We start from the raw sequence: 27,199 nt of genomic DNA, 5'->3' as shown, positions 1-27,199 counted from the left end.
AATAAAGCAATGTAATAATGATCGCTTTGCTTTCTGGGAAATGTAGTATCTTCGATGCTACTCGAATCAGTTGGAATACTGAATCGAGATATAAACACTTTTGAATAATATGTATTTGTAAATTATTTGTATTTGAAATCGTAATTGACTTTTATTATACATATAAAACAGTTATGAATAAACTAGCCGAAATATCATTTTACGCGTTGACTACACTAACCACAACCCCGGGGCTTTGTGTTTATGCTGTCGATTGAGGATGACAGCGGCTGCTGAGCTCCAGAGAATAAAGACACAGCCCGTGGGGAAAATAAGCTACGAGATTGCCACCATTGTCACATTGTCTAGCTAGCCAATGTTACTTACCATTAAGTGTTTAGTACTCGTCTTTGAGGCGGAATACCCACAAAGTTCCTGGATAGCTAGCTGCTGACTTTGGTAGCGGTCAGTTAGCAAAGCCGGAGAGAGGCTCTACTGTCCAGGCAGGACCCCGGCCCCGGGAACCGGCACCAGCAGGCACACCCTAATCTGGACACACACATCTGAAAGAAACTCTGTCTGCTAGGCGGCATGAAGTAGCTAACCTCGCTGTGTTGTGAGTTATACGCTTGTCTTTGTCTAGACCGCTGAATTGTAGCTTTGCAGCCGTGGGTTGGATATGACTGACTCATCATCATGCCACAGACAGAGGAGATAACCCTGAACAGTCTGCCTGCTGCAGTGCCAACCAGACAGCCTCGCAACTAGCCAGAAAGCTATTCACACAGCCGTGTTGTATTATTCTTCACTTCCCCCCTCGGTCAGTATTGTGGTATCGTGATGAATGCTGCGATGTACACCTTTGTCACCCGTGACGACAACAGCACAGTCTATGCAGAAGTTTCCAAAATCCTCGTCTCCACTGGACAATGGAAGAGGCTGAAAAGAGACAATCCCAGATTCAACTTAATGCTGGGTGAACGGAACAGACTGCCCTTTGGACGTCTAGGTAAATGACGGTTCCCTTATTTCACTGACAACAGACTTACACAATTGTGCTATCTTTGATGTCCACCCACCCGGGATGAGACAGTGCTGTGACTGTGCAGATGCATACCACTATAGGGCTACTAGCTTCCAGCATCCTGTGGGAAGACAGAAAATCCCTGCCAGCCACCGCAGTGTCCCTCATCTACATCTGCAGTCTAGGCCCAGGCTGTTCAGATGCAGGTATTTGAATGCATTTTTTTGTAATGTCTTCACTTGGTGTCTGCAGGTCATGAACCAGGACTGGTGCAACTGGTGAATTACTACAGAGGAGCAGACAAGCTTTGCAGAAAAGCCTCTTTGGTCAAGTATGTATCCATGGAAAATCTCATTTCTCTTGTCAATTCAAGCTACTGTTGTGTTTTCTAGAAGTAAATTATTCAAAGGATGACGCATTAGCTGACCATTGCTCTTCCTTAACATGACACAGGCTAATAAAGACAAGCCCAGAGCTTTCTGACTCCTGCAGCTGGTTCCCAGAGTCCTACATCATCTACCCCACTAACCTCAACACCCCCGTCGCTCCGGCCAAGAATGGCATTAGCCATCTGAAGAACAATCCCAAGACTGATGAGCGGGAAGTTTTCTTAGCCTCCTATCACTCTAAAAAAGAAAGCGGGGAGGGAACAGTGTGGATAGCCAAGTCATCTGCCGGAGCTAAGGGTAAGCTGTATTATGTGTCATGTGTATCATGTGTATCATGTGTATCATGTGCATCATGTGCATCATGTGTCTCAGCTGATCTGTAGAAAGAGCGCCCAAACTTTTTGTTATCAAGAGTCAAGGGCTGACATGTAAAATGGGCTGTGGAGCATTAATAGCCTCTTAGGTTTTATATTCAAGATGTAAATAAGCAATAATCAGGCATTTTACCTCAAAATGACTTTTTAGACGTTATTAAATTGAATTAAAAGATTAAATACTCATTTTGCAAAGTGATTTTTTTTTTTTTTGTGGAGGGCCAGATTTGGCCTGTGGGCCTCACTCTGATCAACCCTGTTCTGCTGCTTGTATTGTTGACAGTTCTGAGACATGATGGATAAATAGTCTCATGGTTTTTAACTTATGATTTATTGTTATTGCAACAGGTGCTGGGATTTTGATATCCCATGATGCAAATGAGTTGCTGGAGTACATTGATAATCAGGGACAGGTTCATGTTATTCAGAAGTACCTAGAGAGACCTCTTCTTCTGGAGCCTGGCCATCGCAAGTTTGACATCAGGCAAGTGTTACCTGGGCTTTACATGTATAATACAAACTGACAGAGGATATGCTAGTTTGTTTGGACTTTGTAACTGAGGAAAACAGCTTGTGGTCCCTGAGATGGTCACTTACGGTTTATGTTATGCTGTTGTTAGGAGCTGGGTGCTCGTGGACCATCAGTACAACATCTACTTGTACCGGGAGGGTGTGCTGCGGACTTCCTCTGAGCCCTACAACAGCTCGGACCTCCAGGACATGACCAGCCACCTGACCAACCACTGCATCCAGAAGGAGCACTCCCAGAACTATGGACGCTACGAGGAGGGGAACGAGATGTTCTTCGACGAGTTCAGGCAGTACCTGCTCACCACCCACAGCGTCACCCTGGAGACCACCATATTACCTCAGATCAAGCAGATCATAAAGTAGGTCCTTCTCTGTTGTTGTTTTTCGACCACAGCTAATAAAAAGGTTACAGCGGCTGTCTACTTTTTGTAAATGTGCCGTTTATTTAAAGGGGTAATAAGTAAGATTTTTACCATCCCTTAGCACAAAATGACCATAGTATATCAGCAGGGGGTTGATAGGGTTGTTGATCGATAACAATGACTCAACGATTACTTCACTAGGTGCTGAGATTTCTGGCTTTCAAAACTCACTTTCTGTCCCGTAGTCTGTTTTGGAACAAAAACTCTCCAACCAATGGAATCCCCCTCCCACATACTGGCATTTTCAACTGCTCAGTGATGGAGGACGGTGCTACGAGCACCTGACCGGCGCTGCAAACATTTTAGCAACAAAAGCTAATAAGCCTCATTCTCAAGCTAAAAAAGCAAATCACAATGCAGTATTGTTATTCCAGTATTTCGCATGGTGATATGTTACCTCTTCACGTGACATTTCTGTTGGATCTCTGCTCTAATCAGCTAGCTTACTCCTCTCTATTGTGAAAATGTGACTTTATTATTTGTCAGTTACAGGCCACAGGGGTGGGGCTTGTGCCAGAGACTTGTGTAGGATGAGAGAAGGTCTATCAATGTTGTTGCAATTCCTACTGGTCACCAGTAGAAGTCAATAGGTCATAGATTACTTAATGTCCCTTTAAAATGTTCTAAATGAATTGTACCACAAGACCTTACATGGCCTTCACAGTAGCTGCAGTTGCTTTGGTGTTAGTTATAGAAACAGTGACATCCTTAGCAATGGCTTTGCTGTCTGATCTGCCAGGAGCTGTCTGACGTGTATCGAGCCGGCCATCAGCACCAAGCACCTGTCCTACCAGAGCTTCCAGCTCTTTGGCTTTGACTTCATGGTGGACGAGAGCTTCAAAGTGTGGCTGATTGAGATCAATGGAGCTCCGGCCTGTGCACAGTCAGTACCGTTCTTGTTCTCATCAATTGATCATGCTTCACATGTCTCTTTCTTAGCATCTTTTTCCTCCTTACTTCTATCAGTTTTCCTTTTCCTTTAGCCAAGCCCAAATTTCACCATGTCTCATCTGGTAGTATTATAGCTTTCTACTCCTCCTATTCACATCTGTTTATTCAGTCTATATTTGGAGAATGTTTTTTGGCTTCTGTTTAACAATATGAGGAAAGCAAGTTTTGAATTCACTTTCCTAATTATCTAGAAATGATACTGGAGTGTTGGGTGGCATGTGCTCCACTCTCTTCAGACCAGCATGTGTTTGTTTGTGCTTGCTTGTCTCCCATGGAGGGTCAGACTCCGAAATAGGAAATCCTTTGAAAGTTTTTCCATTGTTCAAAGCTATGTGTTTGTCGTGCTTGGCTCCTAATGAATGTTTTATTTTTGGAACTTTGACTTTATAATGAACTTGAATGTCTTCCAGTGTAAACGTGTCATTGCAATTGATTTTCCACACTAGATATGGAATCAGTCATAGTTAGCGGTGGATTGTGAATGCTTTCTAATGATTCTGTTTGAGCTCATCAAGTCAGTTTAACAAGCATGAGAGCAAATTAATTCCTCTGTTATCTCTCCCTCCTCCAGGAAGCTATATCCGGAGCTATGCCAAGGTATTGTGGACGTGGCTATCTCCAGCGTTTTCACCCTGAACAGTGGCAGCGACTCGTCCGCTTCCTCTTCCCCGTATTCCTCCTCGCCCTCCTTCTCCACGATCACCACCAATTCCTGCTCCTCCCCCAAACTGAGAGCGCCGCTTCACGTGGGCCCGTTCACCCGCCTGTAAGCGCGCAAATGTTCCCCTCCCTCTCCTCCCTCTTACTAGAAGCTCCTTCCACGCTCTGTCCATCACTCCTAAACTGTTCCTGAGAGGTAGCACATGCCAGCAAGCCTAGCCTTTAATTGCCCCATGCCTGCCGAGCCTGGAGGGAATCGCTGTATTTATGGAAATCGCCGATCCGCGTAAACGATACAGTAGATTCTCTGCTCCCTCTGTGGATGAGCTTATTTGAGACGGCGTGGACGCAGATTATGAATGTGAGGTGAACAGGTGAATGTGAGGGTGAAGATGAAGGATGAACCGACGGAGCAGCAAAGCGTCTGGTGGGGGTTTCAGAACGAGGATAGATGCCCTTCCATCTCAGCGCCGTCCACCATTTCTCCCCCAAGCGGATGGATGATAACGGAGGTCTGGAGGATGCGGGGACGCTCCGACCCTTGAGACTGTAGTGCCTTACATCTCCACCCATGCTCCCTTAAAAAGACTTCGCTTGCTCTGCTACCATTGAGTCGTGCGTGTCCTATAAGCCTTTGCACTGTTGGTGGGGAAAGTCCGTGTGTCTGCTGTGCGCTGTCGTTCTGATGAATCAGCGGAGTCCACAAGCATAAAAGGGATGCCTTTATGTTTTGAATTTTAGTTGATTTTTAGAATTTCGGATGTTATTTTTCTCTCATTGGAGGGAAAAAGATCCACATTGGATTGCAGTTTGCTCGCCGCTAGCTGTACCCATTTGTGGAATGCAATGAGGAATGCTAACAATGGTAAGAAGCTCTTAGGGAATATAGAAACCTGTAAGGACCAATGTTGACACTTCTCCCCCCAATGACTGATGTACTCCAGTGTGACTGATGAAGGAAAATAATGTAAAATTCAAAATGTCAAGGTGTCCCATGAAGAAAAACATTCCTCCTACCTTGCTGTGTGAACACTAGAACTGAATTACATTTGGGGCAGCAGGGTGGCGCAGTGAGTAGGGAGAGCCCGGGTTTAAGCCCCTGTGTCGGCAAGTCATTCGCCCTGCTGAAGTGTCCTTGAGCAAGACACTGAATCCCTACCAGCTCCAGGGCTGCTGCTCTGTAGCTGACCCCTGACCTCCGACCTCCCTGTGGAGGGGGGCGAGAAAAAAAAGAGAAGTCCCTTAAGGGGATCGATAAAGTATCTCATTATCAAAACAAAATGCAGAGCATCCTTGGTGGCGCGCACTCGATTATGATTATGATTATAAGCCTACATTATTCAGTTTCAAATTCTTTACAAACATTTTCCAGATATAGACACTTTGACGTTTTATTTGCCATGTGAAGAGAGAGAGCATGTTAGTGTGAAAGCATGTTGTAGGATACTATGTGTTATGCATCCTTATACAAGCCCCCCACCCTCCCCCCACCCACCACCACACCCATCTTTTGCCCCAAATGCTCAGTTCTTCGTTTAAGAGCTGCCCTGATGTTTATGTTGTTTTCATCCTGGTTTATAAAAAGCTAGATTGTAATTGTAAATTGTTCTCGACAAGTGTGTGGGTTACTTTTTAGAATTGTTCTTGAGCGTAGATTGTACAAAGTGTGTTCTTGATTATTTAAAGTATTCGAAGACCCCATGAAGCGAAAAATGACTGAGTAAGCAATATACTTGTCTGTAAGATAACTTAATTGGAAGGAGCTGATGGAGACCAAAAACATGCCCCCAAATCAGATTTCCTACACTGGTCCTGTAAACATACTCTGTCAAATTTGTCTTTTACCAAAGATTAGCATGCTAACAATTTCAGTGAGTGCACAGCCAGTGGGCCCCACAGTTACAGAATACAGGGTGATAAAATTTGTCCTCAATCATATCTCTTTACTGCCTCTTCACATTTAATCATCACTTCTTCAAACTTTAACCAGTTGCTGTTTTTAGGTGTTTGGTTAAACTGACACCTGCATGTGTTTTTTTTGTTGTTGTTATCAGACTAGCACTTCATGAACGAGCTCTGATTTTTGTTTCATGGGGTCTTTCAAATATTTTGTGGAAGATTCGTTCTTCATTTTTCTTTTTACTAGATCTCTTTATAAATAGAAGAGGAACCTTAGAGTAGTAACTGTCCAGTTTGCTGTGTGTCAGATGAAACTTCAATTTATTTTCAATTTCTTTTCTGTTACCGGAACTGTTGCTGAGTATTTTGTCAAATGGATATGCATAGGTTTTCCTTAGACTTGAAACTTTCCATCAGCTTGAAAGTGGTGACAAGTGTACGCTGGGTTGTTGATTTCACTCTCCTTGGTTGTAACTTCTCACTGTGGAATTCAGCGTGGACAATAGCCTGTTACGTTTCCAGGGGCTTGGTGTTATAGTCACAGTTTTGACCCCTAGAATAAGTAATTCATAAGTAGTTTTCATTATCATTGACCCTGTGTATGTTTTTTTTATCCCTGCCTTTCCTTTTCTTTTAACCTCAATTCCAATGCGTGAGGCTGCGCTTCCCATGTTTTGAGTAAGTTAAGGGACACCATTGGAGCATTTATTTATGTTTTTAATCATTGTGTGTTTGTGTTTACAAGATTACTCTGAGGAATGAAGGACACGGAAGCGTGACTGACAGCGATGAATAGTCTCTATGTGAGATCAGAAAGACGGAATACAGGGCAGGTTGCACTGACATAAATTTAGCCTGGTTCTTTGAAAGGAACTTGACTGTTGTCGGATTAATTAATGTCTGTGATATTTACAAAGCCCTGCTGTAGCTGAAATGATGTGTGAAAGTTTGGCAAGATAATAGTGTATTCAAAAAATGGGTATTTGTGTCAAGATTGTGTTTGGAAATGGGTTACAAGTGTTTGATCCTGCTTATTATTTTGGAAAATATCAAAAGGAAGCTATCAGTATTTTTTAAATCAAATTTGTAGGGAAATTTCTTTCCATCAAAGGGAAGGGGTGCCTTAGAGGGAATTGCCTATTGATAAAGTTAAAAAGAAGCAATGGACCTCCTGCATTTAAATGCACCTTCATTTGTTGTTTGATTGTAACGGAGTGAATTTGCCTATCGTTATCAGACCTCTGTGTCTTTCTGACTGTTTGTTATGTGAAATTTCCAACAATGTCATTTTCCTCTTATTCAGAGTTTCTTTGCACATGTGATCATTTCAATCTGTTTTTCCCACAGAATGTTTCATATTCCTATTTTGATATGTCCTGGATTCCTCATCTTTACCAAAGATAAATTTCCTGCTGTTTTTTTTTCTTCAGAATTGGTTTCAATATTTCTTTTTTTTTACCTTTTTGTAGTATCTGACATGATCATTATCTATCACATTAATTGGCCAACATGATCTAAAAGCAAGTATCCGATTCAGAGGAATGTCTGTGTTGTGTTTTTGTTAGTTGATGTTTTATCAAAAATCTTGCATGAAAATTTGACTGTCTTTATCAGAAACAATATATGTAGAATAAAAATATTACTATCTACTGTCTACTATCTACTGTCTGTTATTGAGTTCTCTTATCTATACATTAATGTCTGTACCACATAGGCTACTTGATATTACATTATATATTAGATAGAAGTCGCCCTTCTATGGACAAACTCACCCCACACTCCATTCAAAAATCTGTCAGTTTAATGCACCCTTGCTTATTTGCAAACACTCACACCTTGTAGAATTTAAAAAGGTGACGAGTCGTTAGTATCTAGTCCTTGATTCGGCATGCATTCAATACATCAAGCAGCACTTATTTAAATACAATTTCAACTTTCCCAGCGGTTCTGTTGTAATAGCCTACTGTCCAGTGCGGTAGCAAGCAGGGCGAACCAATTATAATATTTGGGATTTTATAAAATTATGTGCTGCATGGTGTTTCACTTGTATGCCGAATTTACCAGCAGACCATAACGATTCGAAAATGTCTTAAGTCATGTTCTGCCAGATATGTACATTCTCCGATAAGCAAGGCCATGTTAAATGTGCCATATGTTGAATAGTGTTTGGCGGGTAGGAAGCAAAGAGGTTCTATGGGAAGGCCTAAATAACAGTACTGTCCCTTTAAGCGCCAACACTTCATTCACTTCCTGGTGGCAGAGGGTTGTACTTCCTGTCTCACCATGCACATGTGGTAAACAAGCTGTGCAAGCATGGATTTCTCAAACAAGTGGACTAATTTACCTAAAGGTCCGAGTCTAAAAAATCTGACAGAGCAAGGATTTGGCGTCCCGAAGAAGACACAACATGCCGCTGTTCAGGATCTGACCAAGGCACACATCGAGTCTTTTGACCAGGCTGTCACTGAGGGACTCAGTCGCGTTGTGCAGGTCAGTAGACATGTCTTCCCATGTTCCCACCAAGGCTAATATGACTGACTAAAACCAAGACTAGAACCAAGCAATTAAGTAAACTGAAATAACCCAAAAATCTGGAGTGTGTTAAAAAATACTGTCACTAAAGTAAAACTACAACCTGTGCTTCCAAAACGTACTAAAATGAATTTAAAAAAACAAATAGCACTTATGGTTTAAGCCATATTAAGGAGTATAGGGAACTATGTAGAAAGTAGTAAAAGCTACATATGCTAACATACTGATACAAATAACTCCTATGGTAAATCTCCAATTGTGTACTTGTGCTGCGACTTCCTGTTTCAACATGGGACACATGAACAGCCACTTAGGACACATTCCACTTATCCATGACCAAAGTCTTTGTCAAAATACTAAAACTTAAACTATATAAAATAAAAGTAAACATATGTTAGAAATGGAAACTAAGCCAAAGCCACCAAACCCTGTCTGAAAACGAACTGCAGCTAACCTAAATTGAACTCCAATTTGACTTTGGTTAGCTAGTTTTCCAGTTGCCTTGTTCCATGAAGACTACACCAGGTAGCTGTTTGCTTGTGTCAAGTTCCACTCCTGTCTATCCATTTCATCAACCTTAATGTGAAATTAGTTGCGCTCACAGCCAGCTTGCCACTTCCAATCACCTCCCATTATCATTTCTCTTGGTGCAAAGTGTCTCTGCTTTGAAGTCTCTCGGCTTTATGTGATGTGACGTCTCTTCCTCAGGCCATTCCCCCCTTGGAGTTCGCATTCAGAAATGACAGGATCAGCCTTGCGTTTGTCGAAGCCACCATCTACAACCCGGTGGTGGCCAAGGGGAGCATCTGCAGGGACCTGAGGGTGTTCCCGGCAGAGTGCCGGGGAAGAAGGTGTTCATACAAAGGAAAGCTTGTGGTAAGCCTGAGCTGCACAACCTTGCTTTTTATCCTGGTAGCCAGTATGATCTCACCCTACTTTTTGTTTTACTTCCCAGTCAAACACATTCAAGTCTCAGTGGGGGCTTTAAGCATAATTCCAGCCTTTTTCGGCCCAGACCCTATTTTTCCATCAGTTTCCATCATACCAATTAATTTTGACCAAACTCTCCTCAGTTGCTTCTCTATAGAGCTACTTACGTCTTGCTTGTCTGGGTGTGGCTCTCCAATACAGTCCTGTTGGGCCAATAGACCCTTTTTCAACATATTGACAGACTGTAAAAATGTTCAGTTTATTCATGAACTGACTACTTTCACTATTTATTTTGCACTACTTTACTCAGCAGCACATACAGACAGGCAGCCACAGCCAGCTGGCAAAGTAAAGAATAGACAAGAAAGTGCTAAAACAATGGCCAAGGTTGCAGTCAAAACCGTATGAGAAAGGCATGACTTTAGATAATTTTCATTTACATCTTTTTACCAACATGTCTCATTACAGAGCGAGCAATCCATGTGTTGAAAAAGACATGCTTTGGCGCTTTTGGGGTTGATTTTTAGAGTGTCTTTTGGCCCATAGGACTGTATTGGAGAGCCGCACACCCAGGCAAGCAAGATGCAAGGAGCTCTACAGAGAAGCAATTGATGAGACTTTGGTGAAAATTTATTGGTATGATGGAAAGATAGCACCCAGGTCAAAAATGACGACAGTTTTGCTTTAAGATGTAGAAAGTGGAGCCGTGAATTGATAACAACAAACTGAATTAAGGAGTTATGAAAAAATTGGTCCTTTCACCGCATCACTAAGGGCAATTTCAGATAAATTCTATTGTTTTCACCATTTTTCTCTTGTCTGCAAGCGTAGTGCACCAGCCTCTTCTTGAGCACGGTAACACATAGCCTGGTGTTCTGATTCGTCGTGTTTGTGTATCTTCTCAGGCGGACGTCAGCTGGTCAGTCAATGGCATCCCCAAAGGCATCATCAAGCAGTCTCTAGGCCAGGTGCCGATCATGGTGAAGTCCAAGCTGTGTAACCTGCATGGCCTGTCCCCCAAAGAGCTCATAGAGCACCACGAAGAAGCAGAGGTAAGACATGTAAAATACATCAGTAAGACAAACAGCAATTCAGTACCTGCATCTGCTTTCATGTATAAAGTACAAATTCCTTTTCTCCCTCTCACCTAAACAGGAGATGGGTGGTTATTTCATTGTGAACGGGATTGAGAAGGTTATCCGTATGCTGATCATGCCCAGGAGGAACTATCCTATTGCCATGTCCAGGCCAAAGTGGAAGAGCAGAGGCCAGGGATACACTCAGTATGGTAAAGAAAACAGTTGAGATCATGTGTAAAGACATCACTGCATAATAACCTAGGTTGATAAATCTAAATTTAAGTGAACATGAGGTCATCGGGCGCCTTCAAACTACAAGCTCCCTCCCTATCTAGTTAAATTTAAGCTATCTTCTGTTTCCCTAGGTATTTCCATGCGCTGTGTGAAGGAGGAACATACAGCCATCAACATGAATCTACATTACCTGGACAATGGGACAGTGATGCTGAACTTCATATACCAGAAAGAGCTCTTCTTCCTCCCACTAGGCTTTGCACTCAAGGTAATTTGGACCAGGGTGATGCATAGTGGTAAGCAGTATGAGGCATTTGATGTAAAAAAAAAAAAAACCCAAACAAACAAACCAAAAAAAACCTTATGTAATTTTATTTGGAAATCTAAAAACCTGCAAAAACATCAGTTATTTTTTTGTGAAAAGTTGCTCCATGGTGTCTTATGGACTTTACAATGAGGATATTCCTCAGAATGTATTATGGTACATGGGAACTATTAAGAAAAATGACAGCTCAGTGTCTAGCATGCCATTTTCATTATTTTATTTATTTATTGTTTACAAAATTAGAAGCCTGCAGCAGTGAATTCGTGCAAAAGAGGGCAATCAAATATCTCACTAAGAGAATATTAGAAATACTCTCACATAGAAAAATATGCCTGAGGTGTAAACTCCTATCAAGACAAGAGTGACATTGGCCTTCAAATGTCAAAAAGGCTGGTATTGTTCTTGATTAAAATTGTGTCCTATAATTGAGTCTAAATGCCATGGGAGTTTTTTTCTTTAAATGTTGGTTTGGTGCCATATATCATATTTAACAACACACATTTTCTCTGTTGTGTCACCCAGGCCCTGGTGGACTTCACAGACTTCCAGATCCAACAGGAGCTGATCAGGGGCTGCGAGGACAATTCCTTCTACAAGAGCTGCGTGTCAGAGATGCTGCGCATTGTCATGGAGGAGAGCTGCACCACGCGCGCCAATGTGCTCAATTACCTCGGAGAGCGCTTCCGGGTCAAGATGAACCTGCCGGAGTGGTTTACCAACGAGCAGTGTGCCAACTTCCTGCTAGAGTAAGAGCTTGATCCACTGCCTTTTTTTGGACTTGCACCACAAATGTTATCAGTTTGACAATATCGACATAACCCTGCCTCGTATGTTTTGTTTTCTTCAGCGAGTGCATCTGTATCCACCTGAAGTCGGACGTGGAGAAGTTCTACCTGCTGTGTCTGATGACCAGGAAACTGTTCACGTTTGCCAAGCAGGAGTGCATGGAGGAAAACCCGGACAGCATCATGTGTCAGGAGGTGCTCACCCCCGGGCAGCTCTACCTCATGTTTCTGAAGGCAAGTAATGGGACTGTTGGAGAGTTTATTAATTGTAGTACAGAGTACGGGCCAGAAAGTGAGTTTTGAAAGCCAGAAATCTTTCAAAGTAATTGTTGAATCACTGGTATTGATCAACAATTCTATCAAACCCTGGAAGAAATATTATGGCCATTTTGAACTATGGTACAGTAAATTTCTTTCTTATTGCACCTTTAATGATCCATTTTTGTCATGGTGTTCTTGGCCAGGATTCTCTTTGCTCAATCTCAAAAAGTCTTGATTTCTGAATCTCAAGGAAATTACATTCATGTACCATTAAACATATGAGATGTAGGTACACTGAATAAATTGTGCGTCATTCTTCTTTTAAGTCTTTATTTATTGTGGTTATAACACCTACAATGTGCTGACAGGAGAGAATGACGGCCTGGTTGGTGTCTGTGAAGCTGGCCATGGACAAGAGGGGCGCCAAGCTGAGTGGAGGAGTGATCGCCGACAACCTGGTGAAGATGTTCAACATGGGCACCGATGTGACCAAGCCCTTTGAGTATCTGCTGGCCACTGGGAATCTCACCTCCAAGACAGGTATGGCCGTATGAGGCACGCATGTAGCGGTGTGAAATTTGGTTCATTTATTAAAAAAAAAAAAAAAAAAAATATGAATTCCATTTGCCTGATCAGATTCAGATCATGTAGATTATTTTGTACCAAAGTGCTTCAAATTGTATTTCACTCTACTCTATTCATTTATTGTATTGATAAATCTTAGCATAGTTTTAATCCAGTTGGGTGGGATTTACTGCACCAGGACATATCTAAGTCATATTCTTAATTGACTTTCAATGCTTTCCTCTGAGCGTCTGAACTTACTGGCACTCATCATCTTGTCCTCTGCAGCAAACTCCGCCCATCTGGCACCTAGGAAGGCTAAAGCAAACCTTAAACAAGTATTTGCATATACTGTTCCACCGAGTTGTAAAGGTAAATGGTCCTGACCCGGCTCTCTCCCTCTGTGCCCAGGTCTTGGCATGCTGCAGGACACGGGCCTGTGCGTGGTAGCCGACAAGCTCAACTTCATCCGCTACCTGTCCCACTTCCGCTGCGTGCACAGAGGCGCGGCGTTCGCCAAGATGAGGACCACCTCGGTGCGTAAGCTGCTGCCCGAGTCCTGGGGCTTCCTGTGTCCCGTCCACACCCCGGACGGGGAGCCCTGCGGCCTCATGAACCACATGACGGCCAGCTGCGAGATCGTGGGCCCGGCCTTGCCCACCACCTCCCTGCCCGCCCTGCTCTGCTCCCTGGGTGAGTGCCGACTTGTTACCTACCATGAAGCATGTGCTGAAATGAGCCTGGTGTTTCAGAGTAGTTTGTCAACACAGTGGGGCAGTTTACTATGGCCAGGATCACACTTAATGCATCGAATGGGTGACACTCATTAATTTCAAATGTGTGAACCCCATTACTGCTGCCTCATCCCGTTGCAGAGACATTGTGTTGCGATGAAGGTGAGATTTATTCTACTGGTTCATAATGACCCTGGCACTCTGTCAGCCTATATGCAGCCAGCTGCCAGAAATTGGGGATTACTTTTTGATGCTGCTTTAAGCTTTGATGAACCGTGAAACAGAGTGGTGCAGGCTTGCTGAGAACAATTCCGCCAAATTAAGCCGTTCTTATCTCTTAGTAATTTGGAGAAAGTCATTTATTCTGTTATTTCCTCCTATTTAGACTACTATAAGTCTATTCTGGCATCAATCAAAAGTCTCTTTCACGTCTTCTGATTGTTCAAAATGCAGCAGCTAGGATTTTAACACAGAATTTTGCACATAGTTGCAGCAGCACAAATACATTACGGATTAAGTGTGATCCTGGCCTTGAGCTCTCTGTATGACACACAGTTTAAAGTGCGTTGTGTAAAGTGTGTCTCTCTCTGGTGACTAAGGTGTGACCCCAGTGGACGGTTCTCCCGGCCAGGCCTTTTCAGACTGCTACCCCGTGGTGCTGGATGGGGCCGTGGTGGGCTGGGTGGAGACTGACTTAGCCCCCATTCTGGTTGACTCGCTGCGCAGGTTCAAGGTACACTAGGCACGCATGTCGTACATCAGCATTTGTAATTGGTGACAGTCAGCTTGTGAAATAATTGAGGTATGTATGTGTGCATGGTGCTGATATTTATAACGCACACCCGCAGGTGCTAAAAGAGAAGAAGATCCCTCCCTGGACTGAGATAGTGCTGGTTCCCAAGACAGGCAAGGCCAGCTTGTACCCGGGACTTTACCTCTTCACAACACCCTGCCGTATGGTGCGGCCCGTCCGCAACCTAGCGCTGGGCAAGCAAGAGCTGATTGGCACCTTCGAACAGGTAACATATAAACTGTGTTATTAATAAGGTTGCTATGGTAGTTATACGAGACCAGTACATGGAACACACAACTGTAAAGGCTGATTTGTTGGATTCTGTAGTTTCGATGTAACAGTCTTTTTTTCTATCCTGCTGCAGCTTTACATCAATGTGGGCATCATGGAGGATGAGATTGAGCCAGGAGTGACGACACACCAGGAGCTTTTCCCCCACAGTATGCTGAGTGTGGTGGCCAACTTCATCCCATACTCTGACCACAACCAAAGTCCCAGGAATATGTACCAGTGTCAGATGGGTAAGTCGTAGACAGACCAATGGACTGAAAATATTTTGGCCCCAACATTTATGAATGCCCACAAAGTTTAATATTAAAGCTGATTTTTGGGTGTTGAAGTTCACGTTTTTAAACAGTTACCTCTCACTATCAGTTGGAGCTGCCAATATGCAATGCTGCATAATGCAGGTGTAAAGCATTCTGTCCCTCAGAGATTAAACTCCTCCTTTCTCTTTGCAGGTAAGCAGACTATGGGATTCCCCCTGCACTCGTTCCAGGACCGCTCAGATAACAAGCTGTACCGCATCCTGACCCCACAGAGCCCACTGGTCAGGCCCTACATGTACGACCACTACAACATGGACAACTACCCCATCGGCACCAACGCCATCGTGGCAGTCATATCCTACACCGGCTATGACATGGAAGATGCCATGGTGAGACATTACTTATTTTACTCTTTTTATGCTACTGAAGAGAACTAATAATGAGAGAAATTAAATGGAGAAACATCCTGACAACGCTCTTATCTTATTAGATCGTGAACAAGTCGTCGTGGGAGAGGGGTTTCGCCCATGGAACTATCTACAAGACTGAGCTGGTGGACCTGGCAGACAAGATGAAGGGAGAAGACTGCTTGGTGTTTGGGACCAAGCCAGGCGACCCTAAGGTGAATGACAAACTGGACGACGATGGACTGCCCCCCATTGGGACGAGGCTTCAGTACGGAGACCCTTACTACAGCTACATCAACCTCAACACTGGCCAGAGCTACGTCACCTTCTATAAGTAAGTCACAACACTTACAGTGCTTGGTCACATCCTTGTGTGGTTTTAGTTTCCGTGTCTTTCTCAGCTTTCTAAAGGTAATCTCACTTTGGAAGCATGAAATTAAGAATTCACTTCCAGAATGTTGTAATCCATTTTGGGAAAGATAATGAACTTTCTTCAATACTCTGGAGGAGATTCTGTCTGTAAAAGTGCTATTTTTTTTTACCAAAAACTTAAGTTACCTGCTATCCTCTGACAAGTGCCAGAATTTGTGTTAATTTGTGCTGTCAAACATTTAGGTTTCACTGTTTTTCAAATGGTAGATGTCATTTTGGAGTGAAGATTTTCAAATGCAAATCGGTGATGTGTTTTTCCCTTCTGCCTTTAGGAGCCAAGAGAGCTGCGTTGTCGACAACATAAAGGTCTGCAGCAACGACACCGGCTCAGGCCGTTTCAAGCGCGTCTGCATCACCATGCGAGTGCCGCGCAACCCCACCATCGGCGACAAGTTCGCCAGCCGCCACGGCCAGAAGGGCATCCTGTCCCGCCTGTGGCCCGCCGAGGACATGCCCTTCACGGAGAGCGGCATGGCCCCCGACATCCTGTTCAACCCCCACGGCTTCCCCTCTCGCATGACCATCGGAATGCTGATCGAGAGCATGGCGGGCAAGTCGGGCGCGCTGCACGGCCTGAGCCACGACGCCACGCCCTTCACCTTCTCCGAGGAAGCCTCTGCGCTGGAGCACTTCGGCGACATGCTGCGGGCCGCCGGCTACAACTACTACGGCACGGAGCGGCTCTACAGCGGGCTGAGCGGCCTGGAGCTGGAGGCGGACATCTTCATCGGCGTCGTCTACTACCAGCGGCTGCGTCACATGGTGTCCGACAAGTTTCAGGTGAGGACCACGGGGGCGCGGGACAAGGTGACCAACCAGCCGGTGGGAGGAAGGAACATCCAGGGAGGCATCCGTTTCGGGGAGATGGAGCGAGACGCCCTGCTGGCCCACGGCTCCTCCTTCCTGCTTCACGATCGCCTCTTCAACTGCTCGGACCGGTCGGTGGCTCAGGTGTGCGTCGACTGCGGCAGCCTGCTCTCCCCTCTGCTGGAGAAGCCGCCGCCCTCCTGGTCGGCCATGCGCCACCGCAAGACTGTCTGCACGCTGTGCGGCAAAAGTGACTCCATCGACACGGTGTCCGTTCCTTACGTCTTCCGCTACTTTGTGGCTGAGCTCGCGGCAATGAATATCAAAGTCAAATTAGAAGTAAAGTGAATCCTGCAGGACACTGAGTGAAGATGCAAGTCTTAACTCTATGCAAGTACAAATCATGCCCCCTCGTTGCATTCTATTATGGAATTGCTCTGTGTATTTTGTTGAAATATTTTGCTATATTTTATAGTTCTACTAGAACTAACTGTGCTACAAAAAGAAAAATATACAGCCATGTCATGTAACAGAATAGCCAAGTGCCTTTGTCCAAGGTGGTTTATTGATAGACCAACACTTTGAGAAAACTAGCAAGCAGCAGCACATGATGGAATGGGTGAGGGCTTCTGGGAAGGTATGTATAAATAACCCAAACTGAGGCCACTTTTTGTACTGTAATTCTGTGTGCTGAATAAAAATAATAGACAGAGATACTATTGTACTTTACTTGTTCCTTGAGATTGATTCATATGATCTTACAGTATGTAATAAACTAGAGTTGACACCTGTGCTGAGCAAGTTTTACTTTTGACTCCTGAATGAATTATCATTAAACAATAAATGACTGTTTAGTGTATTGTATACAACTTAGCAGCGTTCATACAGTAATTATGCACTATATTAAGACGTCACCTGGTGCAAATATTCAAGTTGGAAAAATGTCTTACTCATTTATATTTATCTCTGGACCTAAATGTAATAAAATTCCCACAATATCCCAGCTTCTTTAATGATATTCCTCCTCGTTAGATTGCTTCACACATGGTTCATTTACATCACCAGTTGTCCTCATTTCAGTTCTACCAAAATACCTGGCAGGTCTAGCACGGTTGGAATGGTATAGTCTGGGTTAACTGAACCCTCTGGCAGAGCGCCTCCTGTGTTGCTGATCCAAACTGAAGCCCGTACCCCAGCATTGAAGCCTCCCTCGATGTCTGTGTCCAGGGAGTCTCCAACCATAACACAGTCCTGGGCCTCCACCGCCAGCAGGCTGAAACAGAGTCTGAAGATGGAGACGAACGGTTTCTGCTCTGCATGTTCTCCCCCGATCACAACGGCATCAAAGAACTCCTCACATCCAGCCGCCACCACTTTCTCCCTCTGGGTCTGAGTTTCCCCGTTGGTCAGCAGCAGCAGCTTGTATTTGCTCCGGAGTTCCTTCAGCAGGCTGCATATTTCAGGAGATAGACTAAGAATCTCCAAGCGACTGTTCTTCCACAGATTGTAGCAGTCAACCGGCAGAGAGGGTGTGGGACAGCTACCCAGGATCTCCTGAATGCCCTCCTGCCAGTGGCCCACACGCACCTCGTCTATGGACCTGCCTGCTGTGGGGTCAAAAGTCTCATGCAGAAGCTTGTGCTTGAACTTGTCACAAATGCTGCTGATGGTGTTGTCATCAAGGCCCAGGGCGGTCTTCAGAAGTTCACTAGTCTGTGAGATTCAAACACAGCACATGACCTTGTAAAATTGCAGTCAGTATAATTAAGCAATAAACCATAAGAGGCCTGCTGTAGCTACAGTCATTTTTGAAAAGCTAACAGGTTTAATTAGGCATGATACAAAGCAAAAGAATACAGCAGTTAACACAACACTGTAATACAAAGAGAAAACAAATGTTAAGTCGATCTCATTTTTAATTATGCTAATTATATATAATATTGGTTAAATGTTAGCCTGTTCTTTCACCAAGTAATATAGTTGTTGATTTTATTTAGCAGCGGCTACATGCCATTGTAATAAAAAACAAAGCAAATGTTCCAGCAAACTGTTTTTTTTTATTTTTTTAACAGCCCCAGTAATTAAACGTTATTTTTCCGCCAAGCAACACAGTTCTTGAACAGTAGCAAACTAGTGGGGATTTTAATTGAATGCATTAATATTAAACCTGTTATGAGGTTAAAGATGTGCGTTTACCGGGTTTTGTCAATGGCTTCGAACCAAGGAATATAGCTAATAAGGAAACGTCAGATAGTGCGACATTAATCAAAATCTACTATGAAAACACTATAAATGTCAGTGCCAAGACAAGGTAGAGCGCGTTTGAACTTCAAAAACTGAGGTCAGCACACCTCCGTTTTCTTCACTTTGTCTCTAATTTATTAAGACAATTTTCATAAGTCTCCAATAGCCAACCATCCCAATTAGCAGTCACGTGCATGGCTCTGACGTGGACGCGTCTGACTTTTCCTTTGAGATTCCTTGAACGCGACTGAGCCAATCACAACTGAAGACCGTCTATTAGCTGAATCAATTATTAGCATAGTCATGAAAACAGTCTAAATAAAATCAAGTTGACGTTAGCTGAAATGTATTATCATTCTTAGACATTAATCTTTTGGCATTGCCATTCAACTGCTACACTCCACCCTGTTTAACTGAGAGTTGAATGAGCACCTACACAACTTGATCTGATACTGAGGATTCAATTCACCTTTTGTATCGCCACTGCGCCTGCACGAGCTGTTTCTATGAGTGTGTTGTCCAAGTCGAACAATATTGCTTTAACAGATTCCCCATCCATTGCTGGGGACCACGTTTATCTGGTTACGACAAAAATACTTCGTGTATTTGCGGAAGTGGTCGCCTGGCGTTTAAATTGCATGACAGGAGTTGTAGTTCTGACAAATGTTTTGTATTTGCTAGTTTCATCCGCGAGAGGGCGCCAATGTATCAAAATTACAATTCAATTCTTTGCCAAGACTTTCTAATAAGGCTCTCAATCATCTTCCCCTCCAGTCTGACGCAGCAGGATTTCTTTCAGTCGCCCCAGTTCTTCTAAGAAACAGTAAAACAGACTCAAACTTTGGAAACGTGTATGTGGTATAATAGAAATCTGTGCGTGACGCAGACCCTTACAAAAGACTACTGTACAGTAATCCTATCATTTTTAAAAGGATACTATACAAATGTTAGCAACAATTTTAAATAGCATGTAGATAGGCTACTACAGGTAAAACATATACCACAGAAGTCCTATAATAATATCACAGGAGAGTAATAATAATGCAAAAAAAAAGTATAATAAGGTCACTATACACTCACTATATACACACTCTATAAGTCTCTCTAGGAATATTATAGTGATATCATAGGAAATAAAATAAAAAAAAATACCAAAAGCAAACACACTTTAAACGTCATACTGGGATGTTATAGGAATATTATAGCATAGGAAATAAATGAGTATAAAGTACGATTATGTCACTTCTGAGTACAATAGACACACTATATGTCACTATAGGAATATTATAGGAATATTACAGTGATTTTTCACTAGGGGAAATGGGCTTTGGAGCAAAATGGAGCAGTTTGTCTCCATTAATACACTGTGTTTGAGACACCATACACCATTTTCCATCATCAATTTTCCATCCCTCTGCGATTAAATTACAGACCAAGCCTATTCTTAGAAAGAGCCCAATCAAAATGAACAGGAAACAATGAGAGTGTGTGTGTAGAACCGTCACTTGTCTAATTAAACCCTCTACGTGACTCTTGACCACGCATTGCCCCAATCTAAACACACACACACACACTTTCAAAATCAAAACATACCTCAATTCTTATGCAACCCGTCCTTTTGCTTGCTCTGTCATCTGGCACGGGGCCAGAGGTTCACACGCAATAGTGTGCAGGCCTGTTGCACTACCAAACCCAATCAGAAATCACAACAAGCCTTTCTCACGTTACCTATGCAGGATTTTGACTGTAGCTCTTTATAAGAAACCTAGCCTCATTATTTCAATTACCTCGGACGCAAAAACGTCAAAGATAAACTATAAATCAGGAAACGGAGTGAGAGGACTAACCTGCTATTATCTATCAGAACAAACAACACCTGCTGCTTGCATGCGAAAGAGGGAAACGCTTGTGTAAATGACAGACATCCAGCAAATGAACTCCAAACCATTTTTTTTATTACCTCTTAACCTTAAAAAGGGAAGAGAAACATAAACAGTGGATACATGGAGTGTGATCTTACTCGCAAAATATAAGACGGAATTTCCCCTGTGATGTGGGGGGGGGGGGGGGGGGGGGGGGGAAGCAAATGACTTCCCTAACAGTGTGACTTCTAAGAAGCTGCATGCATGTGAGGGACCGGTGAGGCCTGTTGCCTTTTGTCTGCACGGCACACACACACACACACACGCACACACACACACCAGTCCTCTTTTATCTGTGTGGGTGGTCACAGCTGCACGCTATCTCTCAGCTGGGCACCACCCCTCCCCCCCAAAATAAAAAAAGAATAATTATTATAAGGGTCATCATATAACCTATCCAGAGCATGAAGATAACATGGGTGTGTCCTCTTTTTCCATTGGTTAAAAGGCTGTTTTTGTGCCCCTCCCCTTCACCTGAACCCCTGAAATGAGGTTCTTTACAGTTGGGGCTGTTCGTTTAAGGGAGCGGTGTTTGCAATCTGAGTGTGTACAGGTGTGTGTGGGTGGTGTGGGAGGCAGGATTGCCCCTCTTTTGTGAGCAATTGCGGGTGCGGATTGGATGGGACAAGTGTGCGGTGAGTAAGCCAGAGAGACAGGTGAGTGTAAAGCACCTCTAGTCCATCAGAGGAGGGAGCTTAGTGCTTGGGATCCAGAGGATTGAGCTGCTGCTGCTCCTGGGCCAGTGATAGGTTATCTAAAGGGAATGGAGCTGTCAACTTTATTTGCATGTTCTGAGCTCTGCGTGACGTCAGAGAACCTCAACAGAATGTGTACAGAACGCTTTTAAAATGTAGATATAGATACGGCTCACCCTTGCCATGCTTCCTCGGGGCGTCAGTTAGCTATAAGTCACTGTGACCCGGGTTATTCCAATTTGAATATCTCCAATCGTTACATGGCTCCAAAATATTGAACATTCCTCCGTTCACATGATCCTGATCAAATATGCCAGCGATGCGGCAATAGAGCGGAGAGCGATAGCTGGAACTCAACTGACCTCTCTCTTTGTCAAGGTGCTCCCGTCCGCCTTGCCTCTGATATACAGACAAACACTGGCCACACACACACACACACACACATAGATGTGAGATTTTATCAAGGGCAGGGGAATGTATGAACTCCATTCTAAATGCAGAAACACTGGTGTGGCTAATGGCACTTGTCATGGTAACAGGGGGCGTCTGGCAACCTGCACGTACACACAAAACACAAACAAAGTGATGTGGGGCAGGATGGTGCCTCCTCAGGCGGTTATGCAACGCACTGCATGATCAAGGAGCGATATGCTATTCAGTGAAGCTTATGTAAATTGTATGTTAGAGGCCACCAGCAGCTTATAGCCTGCAGACGTCAGTGGCACATATTTTATATCTGATTCAGTCAATTCTTATAGCTGACACTGCTTGCTATACTCTTGAGTCTGAAAAAAGTCAACATAACATAGTGAGAAAGAGCTATAGTTTGCAGGTATATGTGGTCTTGCAATATTGTAGTATTTGTGTCTGTGTATATGTGTGTACATGTGTGTTTGGGAATGCGACTGCACTTTTTAGCGTGTGTGCTGTGGAGGAATATGTGTATCTATCAGTGTGCATCAGTTGAAGTGTGGGTATGCTGGGTGCTCCTGCCGGTGAGAGACGGGACCTCCCATGGCTGTCTGGCAGACCGCCAGCGCTCCCTGGAGCCCCTGCTGTCTCCCCGCTGACACACCTGAGTTCTCCTGACCAGCCGCTGAACCAGCGCAGCAGCAGGGGGGGGGGAGGGGAGTGAAATATGTGTGGTCACTGGAGTATAGCCCTGGGAGCCCGGGCCGCTGAAGGTGGTAGAGAGTGTAAAGTCACCCTGTAATCCCACCCAGTCCCACTCTGTAGTGCCTTTCCAGAGGGGAGCGGCTGTGTGGAGAGTGATGGGATAGAAGCTGAATCTGGTTCAGATCAAGTTGTCTTGAAGAAAACATTCCTGACTATTCAACACTATAGAATATGTTTACTATTCATTTAAAAGGTGGATTTTAAGGGGAATTATAGTAACAATTACATGAAAAACTACTTTTTCACCTTGTTAGCTAATTTTCCATGTTATAATACACACTTATTTAACGATAAATGCCAAAAAAAAAAAAAAATGTTCAAAATCCCATTACTTTTATTTCCTGTAAACAGTGTCTTTAGTAGTCACCACCATGTAAATAAATAATCCAACCAATAAAACCATCACAGATTTTTTAACTTCCATCAAATAAAATAGCCTTTCTCTCCCTAACTGATATCCCATTAGCATTATGGGATATCAGCTATGTCCTGCCCCAATATCCGGTTTCAACAGGAAAGAGAGCAAGATGCTCTCAAAATGCTGTTTCACTGTGACGTTAAGTAATCTACAGAATGACCTTTATTGACATAGGCAGCGACCAACAAATTGCAACAACATGGACAGATCTCTGGCACAGCGTACAGAGGCTTGTAAATGACACCAATTATAAAATCACGTTTCGCAATAGAGATGAGTCACCGAGCCGATTACAGCAGAGATCCAACAGGAACATCTAGTGAATGGATTATATGTTACCGTGCAAAATACTGGAATATTAATATTGCTGTGTCATTTGCTTGTGACACCGGTCACTTGAGGAGGTGCAGGGTGTCTTAAAATTCCAGTGGGTGGGGAGTTTTTCTTCCAAAACAGAGTAAAGTGAGTTTTGAAAGACAGACATCAGCTGTCAAAGTAATTGCTGAGTCATTGGTATTGAACAACAGCTATCAACCCTGTGTAGATACAGTATATTATGATCATTTTGTGCCTTGGGGCAGTAAAAATTTGACTTATTGCACCTTTAATGTGACTTTTTCAGTGCTTGAGGACACATTTTGGAGAACAGTTTTCCATGGGTAAATGGTAGGACTCCTGTTATTTCTGTAAATTCATAAGGATAAGAGGAAAACCAGCAGTTTACATCCTGAACTGTGAATCAGAGAGTGTTAGGAGGTGGCTTTCTTCTTGATCTGACTCACAGATGAGGTATGAGTAGCCTGGAGTAAATGTCGGTGCGAGCGCGTGCGATGGAGCTCCTCTAACCCGGAGGAGTTACACTACAGATCCTGCATCACGTCACTGTATCCCAAAGGTACAATTTTCGGGCTGACTGGACAAGGACAAGACGGGACAGGCTGAGACAGGCGACTGGACAAGGAGCATCAAAGGCTTTGATGCCTCCTCAACACACGCGATTCAAACCGCGGCACATACACACCTTGCTGTTACCAAGTCTATCAGCAACAGTGTAGCCTGTGAAAAGCAATGCTGTCTCTTATGGAAACAGCTTGCATTAGGCTTTTAACCTCTTTTTCTCAACTGACATCGAAAACCACAAGCCAGAAGTTGAATTTAACTCAAGAAAAGCAAGTGGATTTTGGGTCTAAGAGAAGGCCAGCAAGGCGTCAATTGAAGGGGGAAATGTAATCATAACTACTATTTCCTTGTGTGATTTTGAAAGTGGAACAACACTGGTTTGTACAGACAGTGGGTGTCGGAAAAGTCATGGAGGGAAATTTTGAAAGCCGAGCTATTTCAATGCAAAATTTCAAAACAGCAGCCGATTGACGGCAGCTTGGCCTTCCCTGCGTTACATCATTATTCATCATTCATCATTCATCGTTAGACAAGGCGGCAAGCTTAGAGCAAACTTTTATAGGTGTGCACTGTGTACGTAAAATCTAATAAAACCGCTCAGATTATGGAATGATGATCTAGGTGATGGTTTGACGAATAGCTGGAAAACAGTAACACACCACTTCTCCTCTGAGATCTTTTCTCACTCTTTTTTTGTTTATACCTTGACAGCTGCCCGCGGTTTACGCTGAACGTTTCTGCTCAAGGATCAGAAAACAAACCCAATCAAGTCTGATCTGATTGGATCATGATGTTGAGTCAATGCAGAAATCCTTGGAGCGGAGGGAACAGATGGTATGGCTGCTTGACTCTGATTAAGCACGCCGCTGACACTTTCCATTTGAATATTTGGAGTGTTGATAGACGTCCCCAGTGTCGAGCACGGAGGTTTAAAGGAGGCTTCCAGATGGAGGGTCTGGATCTGACGTGGAGGAGACATGACTCCATATGGATTCTGTGTGTCATTCCCCCCCCTGTCCTTGTCTCTGAGTGCAGCGTTCAGGGTTGAGCCCTGCCAGTGACATCATCCAGCCCTCACCTCTGACATGGGACTTTGGCAGAACTGTTTTCTCTTGCCTTTACTGTATCAAACACCACCTCACAACAGACATTTAAAGTAATAATCTGTGACGTTTTCATATAAATACATGTTTTGCTACTCTCTATCACCGATTGATATAACACAATAGTGATTCAACCTATAGCCAGTTGATGAAGCTTTTACATTTGCTGTTCTAAACAGTGTCTGGTAGGTCTTTCCTGGAAAAAAAAGCTTGTGGATTACCACTTTAAGCAGGAATTGTTTACATGCATGCACATATAAAACAGACAGGATCAAGATACACTGGTTTTCAAACTAATTTGATCAGTGTTTCAAGCTGAAAGATACCTATAGGTAGCATTAGTACCCTGCCTGTATTTTAAATTTACTAGTTCTATGAGACACATTCATTTCCATAGTTTCTTGCAAATAGAGCTGGTAATACAGAAGTATTTCCCATCCTATCTAGAGAATATAGTCATGTCATGGTGGATAATGAACAGCTCAGTTTCTGTTCACTGTGCCAAATATGTGTAACATGCTATGGTACAGGATACTCATCCAACTGTCACTGACAGACTGCCAAAGCTGGTTTTATCATTTTCTGCGCAATAAACAGTAGACAGCGAGGTTACACCTACACAGACATGCGCGCGCACACACTCACACACTCACACACACACACACACATATATACACAGAGTGTGAAACGCTGGACAACTGTAGTATAAATCAGAAGAAATTCAGAAATGAAATAAAAAGAAAATGAAAAGGGAAATATCATGAGAGTTGCAAGTTGCTTCAAGAAAATGAAATCTAACTGAATGTTTCATGTTAATGTAAAATATGCTATTGTTTTGTTTACACTGGTGACACTGATTATCCATCTCATGGTGATTACTAACTGTTCATAGTTTCCCCATCTTTGTATTTACCACTACATCATGGCATACATTACTAATATGATGCAAAAAGTGCATACTGGTATATAGAAGAAGTGGTAATTTGGAGTATGCATGGAGTCGTGTTCTCATGTATTCTTCCCCTTAGGGAGTGGGAAAAGTCTGCAAAGACTTCTTCTTTTAGCGGTGACTATATGGCTTATGTCATTACATAATTGGATCAACTGGATTTTGTTTCCAGGGCACTGCGAGCAAGCATGCTCCAAAATATACCAACCAGTTTCCTTTAACTAACTGTAGTAAATATGTAGACTGAGACTATATGAAATGACAGCAAACTTAGATCTACAGTACATACAGGGACAGACAGACAGTTTATTGAGAATATAAGGATGCCCTTAAATGCTACATACTCAAATCTATAAACATGCAGCAAACATCACAGTCATGGTGGGATGTTAGAGAAACATTTAGAGAGGGAGAAAGAGACAGAGCGAGAGCGAAGGAGAGAAAGGAATGAATCAAAGAGGCTCAGGAGCCCCGGCAAATCACATTCCACTCAACTTCCTGGGGGGCTTTTTCTCACGGAGCAGGGTCCCAGACGAGTCGGAGGAGGGGCCGATAAGGGCCGATGACTGATGGCCGGACCCTTCTTTTATCTCACCTGGCTGACAGGCCCGGGACCTCTGACCCGGCCCGCAGAGCCTCAAGGGAACCTTTGTTGTGCACGGCGGCCCGCGATGGACGACAAAGAGGCCTTCTCCTCCCTCCTGCTCCTTTCATCCATAGCTTCTGCCCTGAGCACAATTACACCTGTGTCTGTTAGTCTGCACATGATGTGGAGCGCTAGAAAGACAGGGGGGGTTTACACTGTTTATCTGTTGGTGCTTTGCTGATGATTATCGCTGAGGGAGATCGGGTGACTGGCCCTTCTACAGCTGACTGAGTTTCAACATAGTAATAATAATGATAATAAACTTTATTTATATGCCACTTATCTAAAAGCAGAGTTTACAAAGTGTTTTACAGGAAGAAGTAAAGACGAGAATGGTGAAATACATAATGTTGGGATAAAAATAAGGATACAATTTTGTGTGTTGTGCTTAATTTTGTTTCCTTGTATTCCATCATTTTGGTTTGTGATTGACTACTGTTTAGTTAGATTTAGGTAGGTTTGTGCTTTGTAAAGTCCTTTGAAACA

The 27,199-nt window shown here is 43.4% G+C and overlaps 3 protein-coding genes across 4 annotated transcripts; 2 read left to right on the top strand and 1 right to left on the bottom strand.

Moving 5' to 3' along the window:
• Positions 1-301: 301 nt before the first annotated feature.
• ttl (tubulin tyrosine ligase) lies at positions 302-7,883 on the top strand. Of its 2 annotated transcripts, XM_071913281.2 has the most exons (8): positions 302-595; positions 805-988; positions 1,256-1,334; positions 1,457-1,689; positions 2,115-2,250; positions 2,387-2,656; positions 3,459-3,602; positions 4,242-7,883. In XM_071913281.2, the coding sequence occupies exons 2-8, from the start codon at positions 820-822 to the stop codon at positions 4,438-4,440; spliced, it is 1,230 nt and encodes a 409-aa protein (XP_071769382.1). In that variant the 5' UTR covers positions 302-595; positions 805-819; the 3' UTR covers positions 4,441-7,883. The 2 variants fall into 2 exon arrangements, with proteins under 2 accessions (XP_071769382.1, XP_071769385.1); XM_071913284.2 differs by having other exon boundaries at positions 302-988; positions 1,496-1,689.
• A 643-nt stretch (positions 7,884-8,526) lies between these two features.
• On the top strand, positions 8,527-17,470 carry polr1b (RNA polymerase I subunit B). Its single transcript, XM_071913293.2, has 15 exons — positions 8,527-8,719; positions 9,470-9,637; positions 10,597-10,743; positions 10,847-10,979; positions 11,136-11,272; positions 11,852-12,075; positions 12,177-12,348; positions 12,744-12,915; positions 13,351-13,632; positions 14,273-14,406; positions 14,522-14,692; positions 14,831-14,987; positions 15,207-15,403; positions 15,505-15,755; positions 16,126-17,470. The coding sequence occupies exons 1-15, from the start codon at positions 8,543-8,545 to the stop codon at positions 17,006-17,008; spliced, it is 3,405 nt and encodes a 1,134-aa protein (XP_071769394.1). The 5' UTR covers positions 8,527-8,542; the 3' UTR covers positions 17,009-17,470.
• A 134-nt stretch (positions 17,471-17,604) lies between these two features.
• On the bottom strand, positions 17,605-19,501 carry nanp (N-acetylneuraminic acid phosphatase). The gene is made up of 2 exons (XM_071913320.2): positions 19,374-19,501; positions 17,605-18,373 (listed from the first exon to the last, which is right to left on the bottom strand). The coding sequence occupies exons 1-2, from the start codon at positions 19,461-19,463 to the stop codon at positions 17,732-17,734; spliced, it is 732 nt and encodes a 243-aa protein (XP_071769421.2). The 5' UTR covers positions 19,464-19,501; the 3' UTR covers positions 17,605-17,731.
• Between the last annotated feature and the right edge of the window lie 7,698 nt (positions 19,502-27,199).

The sequence above is a fragment of the Centroberyx gerrardi genome, chromosome 15 (assembly GCF_048128805.1).
Source record: "Centroberyx gerrardi isolate f3 chromosome 15, fCenGer3.hap1.cur.20231027, whole genome shotgun sequence".
NCBI lineage: Eukaryota > Metazoa > Chordata > Actinopteri > Beryciformes > Berycidae > Centroberyx > Centroberyx gerrardi.
Note: the sequence above shows the minus strand (reverse complement) of the source record. Positions and strands in the feature narration are given on the sequence as shown.